At 39.5% G+C, this 12,188-nt stretch overlaps 1 protein-coding gene across 1 annotated transcript in view; it reads right to left on the bottom strand.

Moving 5' to 3' along the window:
- Positions 1-11,731, bottom strand: part of LOC113805023 (cell adhesion molecule 1) — a 52,538-nt gene extending 40,807 nt beyond the window's left edge. Inside the window, exons 1-4 of the mRNA XM_070131606.1 lie at positions 11,543-11,731; positions 7,810-7,968; positions 6,766-6,917; positions 1,488-1,632 (exon numbers count right to left, since the gene is read on the bottom strand). Of these exons, the coding sequence (XP_069987707.1) occupies positions 1,488-1,632; positions 6,766-6,917; positions 7,810-7,968; positions 11,543-11,720 (634 nt within the window). The 5' untranslated portion in view covers positions 11,721-11,731. The remainder of the gene's footprint in view (positions 1-1,487; positions 1,633-6,765; positions 6,918-7,809; positions 7,969-11,542) is intronic.
- Positions 11,732-12,188: the final 457 nt, after the last annotated feature.

The following is a 12,188-nucleotide window of genomic DNA, read 5'->3' as shown; positions in this document are numbered from 1 at the left end:
GAGAGATTGGAGAGAGAAAGAGAGAGAGAGAGAGAGAGAGAGAGAGAGAGAGAGAGAGAGAGAAAAGAGAAAATGTAAATGAGAAATGAAAATAAGAAATGAAAATGAAAGAAAAGAAAAGAAAAGAGAAAAAGAAAAAAGAAAAAGAAAGAAGAAGAGAGAGAGAGAGAGAGAGAAAGAGAAAGAGAAAAAGAAAGAAAAAGTAAAAGTAAAAGTAAAAGAAAAAGAAAAAGAGAGAAATAAAGAAAGAAAGAAAGAAAAAGAAAGAGAGGTGAGCGCGCTGAGGTCCCGTTGACATGCGAGTCACTTCTGCTCGGACGTCAGACATCCACACCTATCGGCGCGGCGGCCAAGGAAAATATAGCTTATTATTTCCGGTCCAGAAAGATCTTATCTGTTTAAGTTAGAATTTTGATGGTCAACAGTGTGGAAATTGTGTAATACCTCTCTGGGGTATGTGAAAGTATGCATATGTATGTGTGTGTGTGTGTGTGTGTATGTGTGTGCGTGTATGTGTGTGCATGTGTGCGTGCTTGTGTGCTTTACTCACATATGTTGTAAGTGCATTCGTAATAATATTAGTAATAATCCACGAATAATGCACTGTTACACGAATGCAGATCGATATATCTGTGGATTTTAAATCGAAGAAAATATAAACATAATATTTTTTGAGAAAAGTTTTTTTTTTTTTTTTTCTTTTTTTTTTTTTTTTTTTTTATCCGCCATCTTCGATATCTTGGGAAGTTTGCATATTGCATTTATTCGGAGTGCGCGCAGACAGCCAGACTTGTGCAATCGAGTGAATATTACGAAATATAATTCCCAACTTTTCTTTTGAATCTTGGACGGTGGTGGAAGGGGACAAGAAAGAGATACTGAAGAAAGGAGGGTGGTAGGAGTAAGAATAAATATGGGAGGAATAAAAGTGATGAGGCACAGCCACACATATACACACATAGATACGTACACACACAGCTACCGACACACTGACTCCTTTTAACCTCCCTCCCCCCTGCCCCTCCATCCAACTCCTCCCCCTCCCCTTCCTCGCTCCACCATCACCCCTTCCCATCCCTTACCTCCTCCCCTTCTACCCACCTTCTTTCCCACCTCCTTACCCTTCCCTACCTTCTCCCTCCTCCCACCTCCCCCTTCCCTCCTCCCATTTCCCTGCATCCTCCCCTCCACATCCCCTCCCCTCCCCTCCCCCTCATTTCCTACCCACCTTCTCCCTTTCCCACCCCCTTCCCCCCATCCCCCTTCTCCCACTACCTCCCCTCACTTTGCCCCCTACCACCCACCCCCTCCCCATCCCCCTCCACCACTCCCACCCACCCCTTCCCAACCCCCTCCTTACCTCTTCCCTCCCCACCCACCCATCCCCTTCCTCCCACCCACCTCCTCACCTCCTCCCACCTCCCTCTCCCACCTCCCTCTCCCCCACCCTCCTCCCCTCCCCCACCCAACACCCAGTGCCTACTCACAGTACACCGTCAGCCGGTACGTGTCCGTCAGCGGGGAGTGCGGCAGAGCTGGGTTGATTCCCGTGCACCGGAGGGTCGTGCCGTCGTGCTGTCGCTCCACCAGGATGTTCAGGGTCGCTGTGGTGACGTTGCCGCCCTCCTCGATCTGGGGGGGTGAAGGGCACGGGCGCTGGTTAGGGGTATTGGTATTGGTGAAAGGTATTGGCACTGGTTAGGAGTATTGGCACTGGTTAAGGGTATTGGTACTGGTTAAGATATTGGCACTGGTTAGGGGTATTGGCACTGGTTAGGGGTATTGGCACTGGTTAGGGGTATTGGCACTGGTTAGGAGTATTGGCACTGGTTAGGGGTATTGGCACTGGTTAGGGGTATTGGCACTGGTTAAGGGTATTGGCACTGGTTAGGGGTATTGGCACTGGTTAAGGGTATTGGCACTGGTTAAGGGTATTGGCACTGGTTAGGGGTATTGGCACTGGTTAGGGGTATTGGCACTGGTTAGGGGTATTGGCACTGGTTAGGGGTATTGGCACTGGTTAAGGGTATTGGCACTGGTTAGGGGTATTGGTATTGGTGAAGGGCACGGGCGCTGGTTAGGGGTATTGGCACTGGTGAAAGGTATTGGCACTGGTTAAGGAATTGGCACTGGTTAAGAGAATTGGCACTGGTTAGGGGTATTGGTATTGGTGAAGGGCACGGGCGCTGGTTAGGGGTATTGGCACTGGTGAAAGGTATTGGCACTGGTTAATTAAATTGGCACTGGTTAAGGGTATTGGTATTGGTAAAAATTATTGGCACTGGTTAAGAGAATTGGCACTGGTTAGGGGTATTGGTATTGGTAAAAATTATTGGCACAGGTTAAGAGAATTGGCACTGGTTAGGGGTATTGGTATTGGGAAAAGGTACTGGCACAGGTTAAGGGCATTGACACTGTTTAATGGCATTGAGAAAGAAAAGTAAAGCGAGATAAAAGATATACACATAGACTGGGAGACAGTTAAAGGCATTGACAAGGAAAAGTAAAGCGAGATAAAAAGATACAGATAATCAGACAGAGAGACAGACAGACAGAAAGACAGATAGACAGACTGACAGACAGATAGATACAGATAGAGAAACACATTAAACACCGTTTTTTTTCATCCTAGCCGAGTAATTTCCCGCAACGATCCCGACGAAGTTCTGCCGAGAGAGAGAGAGACGCTCTTTGCACCCTGCGGTTCTCTCTCTCAGTCACTGCCACGCTTCTTTTATCCCGCCTTCCGCTCTTCTTTCTTTTATCTCGTCCTCTCTCCACCTACTCTCTACACATCTTGGACGAGGAGTAAAAATACCCACCGATGTCTAGTATACACCATCCACGCTTGTGCAGAATTCGCGTTGGAGGAATGGTAAACAAAACAATAGTACAGGACGAAGGTAAACACACGAATATGTCGAAGGATCTTTTTCAATTATCGTTCTGGAGAAACAAGATAACGAAAAGGTCTTCGGTATAGTTATGTGTTTTCTACTTCCCTTCGTTCTACTTGCAATTGTTCAGCATAGATCCTGCATATGATTCACGATGAACAAATCATATACAAAAACATTAGGGAACGAACGATTAAACACGAATACACCCAAGAACTTATTCGATTATTGCTCCGACGAAACACAAAACGTCTTCGTCATTTTTGTGTTTTTTCTATTCTTCTCCTTTCGTATCGTTTCACCATCCACGCCCTACGCCCTCGCCAAGTGCCCCAAACCCTACCCTGCGCCCCTCCACAACATACTCGAATCTGGTACCACTGTTTATGAAGGGCATCTCTCCCGCATCTCTCAGTGGAGCTAAACAATGGCTCATCACAATAACACTTTCTCCTGTGAAAAGTGGGCAATAGATCATTAAAGAAACTGCCCAGCTGGTCGCCCCATCTCCCTGTTGCACCGATGACCACGCCCGTAAAACTGATGCAATCTTGTTTCATTAATCATTTCCTTTGTTTCGACGCCGGTTCACGTCTCGGAGCCTATCTCGTCCAGGGCCTCCGCGCTTCCTACATCCTATAACCTTGTAGATTCCTTTTTTTTTTTTTATCTTTCTTTCTTTCTTTCTCTCTGGCTGGCTCGTTCTCATTGTTTTTTTTTCTCTGTCTCTGTCTTTCTCTCTCTGTTTCTCTGTCTCTGTCTCTGTCTGTCTTCTCTCTCTCTGTTTCTCTGTCTCTGTCTGTCTGTCTGTCTGTCTGTCTGTCTGTCTCTGTCTCTCTCTCTGTCTCTCTCTCTCTCTCTCTCTCTCTCTCTCTCTCTCTCTCTCTCTCTCTCTCTCTCTCTCTCTCTCTCTCTCTCTCCCTCCTCCCTCCCTCCCTCCCTCCCTCTCTCTCTCTCTCTCTCTCTCTCTCTCTCTCTCTCTCTCTCTCTCTCTCTCTTGAACCTATCGTCCTTAACAAATGCACTATGTGACCTGACCTTGCCTCCCTTGCCTGACCATCTGACCCAACCTTCCCTCTTTTATTCCCCGCTTTATCGTTTTTTCGATTTCCTCGCGTACGTAAAAAAAACAATTTTTCTTTCCTTGTGGATCCCATGTTTTTTTTTCTTTCTTTTTTTCTTTTCATTTTTTGATTTCCAACCTCCTGTCTCTCCTTTTTTAGTAACCTTGTTTAACGTGTTGTTTACCTTATTACTATCTATTTCTTTATCTAATTATCATTTATTCGTCTATTCAATTACTTTTTTTATTCATTTATCGAGTATTCATTCATTCATCTGAGTATTTATTTATCTATTTATCTAATAATTTTTTGCTTATTATTACATTTTCATTGATCTAATAATTTTTAAGTAATCTATCTATCTATCATTTATCAATATATCTAACTACTATCTATTCACTTAATAAATTATCATGAATTCATTAAAAAATTGTGTATGTATATTTTTTTCATGTGAATACTGTTTTTAAAGTTCATACACTAATTACTATGTTTATAAATTAATCCATTCTTCCTCAAAATATTTATTCATTTTCTTATTCGTCAAATACTTATTAATCTATTTTCTTATTCTTCATATATCTATTTATTTTGTTGTTTATTCTTCTTTATTTTGTATATGCTTCTTCAAATATTTATTTGTGTATTTATTATATTTTTCAACTATTTCTTTATGTATTTTTTCATCATCAAATATCTTTCTATTTTTTTATTCCTTAAATATTCAAATATTTTTCTTTTATTATTCCACAAATATTCATTTACCTATTTGTTATTTTCTTTAAATATCTATCTATTTGTTCTTTTAACTTTTTTTTGTATATTCATCTATTTATTCTTCTGATATTTATCTATTTCTCTATTTATTTACAAATGTCTAATCAGTCACATATTCTGCCTCTAATACTAATTCTAGAATCTTTTTCTGTCTCTCTTTCTTTCTTTCTCTCTGGCTGTCTCGTTCTGTCTGTCTGTCTGTCTGTCTGTCTGTCTGTCTGTCTGTCTGTCTGTCTGTCTGTCTCTCTCCCTCCCTCTTTCTCTTGAAAAAAAAGTATAATACTTATGCGTTTGTTTTTAATTCTTCAAATATCTATTCATTTATCCATTCTTCCTCAAATACTTATTTGTTTTTTCTATCTATTCCTCAAATGTTTGTTTATTTATTTATTTATTTTTCATCAAATATCTAACCATTCATTTGTTTATTTTTCCGCAATTATCTATTCATATGATTATTTATTCATCTTCACATATTCATCTATTTGTTTGTTCTTCCTCAAACACCTATTTTTCTTTATCTATTTTTTATCTTTTTTATTTATCTAATATATTTTTTATTCTTTATTATCTGTAAATCTATCTATTTTCTTTATCTATTTTTTTCTATTTATTTCTAATCATATATCTATTTCTTTATCTATCTATTCTTCCTCAAATACTGTACAAGTGAGAACTAATGATTAGGAGAAAAAAGGAAAGAAAAAAGAAAGAAAGAAAGAAAGAAAACAGAAGAGGAAAAAAAAGAAAAAAGAAGAGGAAAAAAGAAAAAGAATAAGAGGAAAAAGAAAAAGAAGAGGGAAAATGAAAAAGAAGATGAAGAGGAAAAAAGGAAAGAAAACATAAAGAAAAAAAGAAAGAAAAAAGAAGAGGAAAAGAAGAAGAAAAAAAAAGAAAAAAAAGAAAAAAGAAAAAGAAGAAAATCTAATTCTAGAAGATTGAAAAGATCGTAAAATGAAGGTGGAGATGGCGAAGGGAAATAGTTGATACGAAAGAAGGAAATGAGAAAAGAAAGAAAAGAAAAAGGAATACGAAAGAGAGAATAATAGAAAATAAAGAAGAGAAAAGAAAGGAAGACGATAAAAAACATCAAAGAAATTGAAGAAAAGAAGAAGGAAGACGAAAGACAGAATAAAAGAAAATAAAGAAAAAGAAGGAGACGAAAAAACAAAAACATAATTTAAAAAAGAAAAAGAAAGAAAGTAAGACTGAGGAAAGAATAAAAAAAGACGACGAATGAAAGAATAAAAGAAAAAGTAAGACAATAGAAAAAAAGAAAATATAGAAGAGAAAAAGAAATGAATACAAAACAAACAAAAAACGAACAACAAAAGAAGAGGAAAAACAAGAAAAAAAGCAAAGAAAACCTCTCAAAAAAGCCAAGAAGTGGGGGGTTATGTTGACCAAGTTGATGAATAAGAAATCAACAACAACAAAAAAGCGAGTGAAGATCTAAAGAGAACACAGACTCCTAGGAGGAGAAGGAGGAGGAGGAGGAGGAATAGGAGGAGGAGAGGGGAGGAGGAGGAAGGAGGAGGAGGAGGAGGAGGAGGGGGGAGGGAGGAGGAGGAGGGAGGAGAAGGAGGAGGAGGAGAGGGGAGGAGGAGGATGAGGATGAGGGAGGAGGAGGAGGAGAGGGGAGGAGGAGGAGGAGGGAGGAGGAGGAGAGGGGAGGAGGAGGAGAGGGGAGGAGGAGGAGGAGGAGGGGAAGAGGAGATGGAAGAGAGGGGAGGAGAGGAAGAGGAGGAGGAGGAGAGGGGAGGAGGAGGAGGAGGAGAGGAGGAGGGAGGAGGGAGGAGGGGAGGAGGGAGGAGGAGGAGGAGAGGAGGAGGAGGAGGAGAGAGGAGAGGGGAGGAGGAGGAGGAGGGAGGAGGAGGAGGAGGAGGAGGAAGAGAGAGAGAGGAGAGGGGAGAAGCACACACACACAACCCCTTCCTCCCTTCTCCCTCCCTCCCCCCACACCCACGCTCTTGCTTCAAAGGGCGAAGCCACGCGGGCAAAAGAGAGGGGAAAAAGAATATACTCACGGCTCGGACCACCTGACGAAGGGGAGACGACCCGCTCCACCAGGTGAGATGGGCGGGTGGATGGGACCCGACGGCGCGGCAGACGAGGCGGATGGACCTGCCGGCTGCTATAGGCTGCTCCGACCCCAGGATCCGGACTTCCATTGGGGGGACTGTAGGATGGGTGGGGGGAGGGGGGTGGGGGAGAGAGAGAGGGTGATTGGTGATTGGTTCGTATGTGGATATATTGGGGTATGTTTATATATGTTCGTATACATGCGAGAGTAGATGTACAGGCGTGCACTCGGAACGAACGAACAAACATGAACTCACACAAACTCACTCACTCATTCACTCACTCACTCATATTCTCACTTCCTCTCTCTCTCTCTTTCTCTGTCTCTCTCTGTCTCTGTCTCTCTCTCTCTCTCTTTCTTTCTCTGTCTCTCTCTGTCTCCATCTCTCTCTCTCTCTCTCTCTCTCTCTCTCTCTCTCTCTCTCTCTCTCTCTCTCTCTCTCTCTCTCTCTCTCTCTCTCTATATATATATATATATATATATATATATATATATATATATATATATAGTATAATAGCATACTATACTCTCTCTCTCTCTCTCTCTCTCACTCTCACACATTAATCCACCCTCTTATAACACAACCATCCCCCCCCAAACAAGAGACACATCTTAAATCAAAACAATACTATACTGTACTCTCTATCTCATTCTCTCTCTCTCTCTCTCTCTCTCTCTCTCTCTCTCTCTCTCTCTCTCTCTCTCTCTATATATATATATATATATATATATATATATATATATATATATATATATATATATATATATAAATATATATATATATATATATATATATATATATATATATATATATATATATTTATATAGTATAATAGTATACTAGACTCTCTCTCTCTCTCTCTCTCTCTCTCTCTTTCTCCCTCTCTCTCTCTCTCTCCCACACATTCATCCACCGTCTTATAAAACAGCCATCCCCCTCAAACAAGAGACACACCTTCAATCAAAACAAATCTTACTACCGACTCACGTGTGACGTTGAGCGAGATGGTGGCCGTCCGAGGCTGCACGATGGCTGATCCGTCGTCACCGTGGAGCTCCGTGGGCGTGTAGGCGTGGCAGGTGAAGTCCACGCCCGCGACAGATCTCGACGCCGTCAGGGTGAGGGTGGCTTCCACGGCGTAGGTTCCTGGGGGAGCAGACGGGGTGGAAATATAGGTGAGGGGGTGTGGGTGTGGGTGAGGGTGGGGTGTGGGTGGGGTGGGAGGGTCATGCTCGTCGGCAATTTTCAAATTCAAATTTAAATTCAGACACTTTATTTCGTTAATTACAATGGTTATTTATATGTAAATAAAATATTTATTTACATATAAGGTGTTTATATTATATTTACATATAAGGTTTTTACACTATAAGATGCTATGAACATAGATATACAATGCCTGAGGAACAAAAATTACACATAACACTAATATCGTATGTGATTGACATATCGTTCTCGGTTTGATATTTAAGCACCTGATGTCATTGATATTTCAGTAGATGTTCTTTCACTTTTGTTCATGTTGTTGTATGGATTCCGGATCTTGTTTGTCTATTGGTCTATTTCGTGTTATTCTGTACCCTGGATCTGTTTTTTTTAATCAATTTGTTTGTCTGTTTTTTTTAAATCAATTTGTCTGTCTGTTTTTTTTAATCAGTTTATGTCTATTTGTCTAATAAAATTGTCTGTCTGTTTTTTAATCAAATTGTCTGTCTGTTTTTTAATCAATTTGTCTGTCTGTTTTTTTAATCAGTTTGTCTGTCTGTTTTTTAAAATCAATTTGCCTGTCTGTTTTTTTAATAAATTTGTCTGTCTGTTTTTCTACTTCAGATCTGTCTCTAAATGTATCTGTTTATTTGTTTCACTACCGTTTATATATTTATCTGTTTGTGAATTTCTATACTTTGTTGATATATCTTTATCTATAACCCTATTTTAGATCTTATCTATTCATCTATTTACCATATCTTCTTTCATTCACCTGTTTATCCAATCTCTCTGACTATTAATATATTCCCCTAACATCTTCCATTTTATCCATCTGTCAACCTTCCCGTCAATCCAACTCTCTCTCTGTTTATCCATCATCTTCTTTATTGTCTCCCTCCCTTTCTATAGAATTAAGTGAGCAAATTGACGTTCCACTTGACATTTCCTCCTCCTTGGAAAAACCCGAGATGATCCTTGAAGATAATCCTCAAGTATTTGCTCCCAGACTCTCCTAGCCCCTATAGTCACGGGAGGATGGGCAGGAGAAACACACTCGCGACTCAGATGATGATGATGATGATAATAATGATGATAGCAATGATGATGAAAATAATAACGATGGTAATAGCAATGATGATGATAATAATAACGATGATAATAGCAATTATGATGATAATAATAACGATGATAATAGCAATGATGATAATAATAACGATGATAATAGCAATGATGATGATGATAATGATGATAATAGCAATGATGATGATAATAATAACGATGATGATAGCAATGGTGATGATAATAATAACGATGATAATAGCAATGATGATGATAATAATAACGATGATAATAGCAATGATGATGATAATAATAACGATGATCATAGCACTGATGATAATGATAATGATATAATAATAATAATCAAAAGATGATGCTAATAATGATAATCGAGAAGTGATAATGATAATGATAAAATAATGATTATCATAATGATTATCATAATGATAATGATAAGATAATGATTATCATAATGATAATGATAAAAATGATTATCACAATGATAATTATGATAATAAAACAATAACAAAGGTAGTAATAATGATAGTAAAAACAATGATAATAATGATGAGGATGATGATAGTGACTATGATCAGCAAGAAGAGTAATAATGATAATGATAATAATGATAATGAAACAATAATAATAATGAAACAATAACAATAATGAAATAACAATAAACATAATGATAATAATGATAATACTAATAATGATAGTAATACTAATACTAATACGAATACTAATGATATGATAATAACAGTAATAATAATAATAATTATGATAATAATAATAATAATAGCAATAATTATAATAATAATAATAATAATAATAATAATAATAATAATAATGATAATAATAATAATAATAATAATAATAATAATAATAATAATGATAATAATAATAATAATAATAATAAATGATAATAATAATAATAATAATAGTAATAATAATAACAATAATAATAACAATAATAACAATTTTCATTACTATGATAACAATGGTAATAATGATGATAATGATTAGATTAATAATAATAGAAATAAAAAATAATGATGATAATAATAGCAATATTGATAATAATAATGATAATAATAAAGACAATAGAAATGAAATAATAAAGAAAATAATCACAATGATGACGATAACCATGTTAACGGTAATAACAACAATAACAACAAAGACAATACAAAACAACAATAAAGACACAAAAAAACAACAATAAAGACACAAAAAAACAACAATAAAGGCACACAAAAAACAACAATAAAGACACACACACAAAAAACAACAACAACAACAACAACAAAATCAAAGCAAGCAAGCACCTCCTCACCTGTCACAGAATCCGAAGAGTTCACCGTCAGGAGAGGCAGCCGCAAGGCCAAACAATTAAAAAAGTAAGCAAGCACCTCCTCACCTGTCACAGAATCCGAAGAGGAGTTCACCGTCAGGAGAGGCAGCCGCAAGCCCAAACAATTAAAAAAGTAAGCAAGCACCTCCTCACCTGTCACAGAATCCGAAGAGTTCACCGTCAGGAGAGGCAGCCGCAAGGCCAAACAATTAAAAAAGTAAGCAAGCACCTCCTCACCTGTCACAGAATCCGAAGAGGAGTTCACCGTCAGGAGAGGCAGCCGCAAGCCCAAACAATTAAAAAAGTAAGCAAGCACCCCCTCACCTGTCACAGAATCCGATGAGGAGTTCACCGTCAGGAGAGGCAGCCGCAAGCCCAAACAATTAAAAAAGTAAGCAAGCACCTCCTCACCTGTCACAGAATCCGAAGAGGAGTTCACCGTCAGGAGAGGCAGCCGCAAGCCCAAACAATTAAAAAAGTAAGCAAGCACCTCCTCACCTGTCACAGAATCCGAAGTGGAGTTCACCGTCAGGAGAGGCAGCCGCAAGCCCAAACAATTAAAAAAGTAAGCAAGCACCTCCTCACCTGTCACAGAATCCGAAGAGGAGTTCACCGTCAGGAGAGGCAGCCGCAAGCCCTAACAATTAAAAAAGTAAGCAAGCACCCCCTCACCTGTCACAGAATCCGAAGAGGAGTTCACCGTCAGGAGAGGCAGCCGCAAGCCCAAACAATTAAAAAAGTAAGCAAGCACCTCCTCACCTGTCACAGAATCCGAAGTGGAGTTCACCGTCAGGAGAGGCAGCCGCAAGCCCAAACAATTAAAAAAGTAAGCAAGCACCTCCTCACCTGTCACAGAATCCGAAGAGGAGTTCACCGTCAGGAGAGGCAGCCGCAAGCCCAAACAATTAAAAAAGTAAGCAAGCACCTCCTCACCTGTCACAGAATCCGAAGAGTTCACCGTCAGGAGAGGCAGCCGCAAGCCCAAACAATTAAAAAAGTAAGCAAGCACCTCCTCACCTGTCACAGAATCCGAAGAGTTCACCGTCAGGAGAGGCAGCCGCAAGCCCAAACAATTAAAAAAGTAAGCAAGCACCTCCTCACCTGTCACAGAATCCGAAGAGGAGTTCACCGTCAGGAGAGGCAGCCGCAAGCCCTTCCTCCACCAGGTGAGGACGGGCTGAGGGCGCCCACCCACGCTCCTGCAGGTCAGGTCGACTCTCTCGCCCTCCGTCAGAGGCCCGACGGCGCCCACCACCCGCTGCCCTCGCCACATCACCATGGGCGGCCCTGGGGGTACTGGGGAAGGGGTGGGCGTGCTGGCTTAGATGGATGGGGTAAAGGGGTGTGGATAGATGGTGATGGTGATGATTGGAGATGAGGATGGTTGATAAAAGTGGGAGTAGATAGATGGTGATGATTGGAGATGAGGATGGTAGATAAAGATGGAAATAAATGATGATGATAGATGATGATAGATAAAGATGGGAATAGATGATGATGATGATGGTGATGATTGGAGATGAGGAATGATTGATAAAATGGGAATAGATGATGAGGATGATGATTGGAGATGAGGAATAATTGATAAAAATGGGAATAGATGATGAGGATGAGGATTGGAGATGAAGAATAATTGATAAAAATGGGAGTAGATAGATGGTGATGATTGGAGATGAGGATGGTAGATAAAGATGATGATGATTGGGGATGAGGAATAATTGATAAAAATGGGAATAGATGATGAGGA

The sequence above is a fragment of the Penaeus vannamei genome, chromosome 16, assembly GCF_042767895.1.
Source record: "Penaeus vannamei isolate JL-2024 chromosome 16, ASM4276789v1, whole genome shotgun sequence".
Classification (NCBI taxonomy): Eukaryota; Metazoa; Arthropoda; class Malacostraca; order Decapoda; family Penaeidae; genus Penaeus; species Penaeus vannamei.
This window is presented reverse-complemented; position numbering and strand designations above follow the sequence as displayed.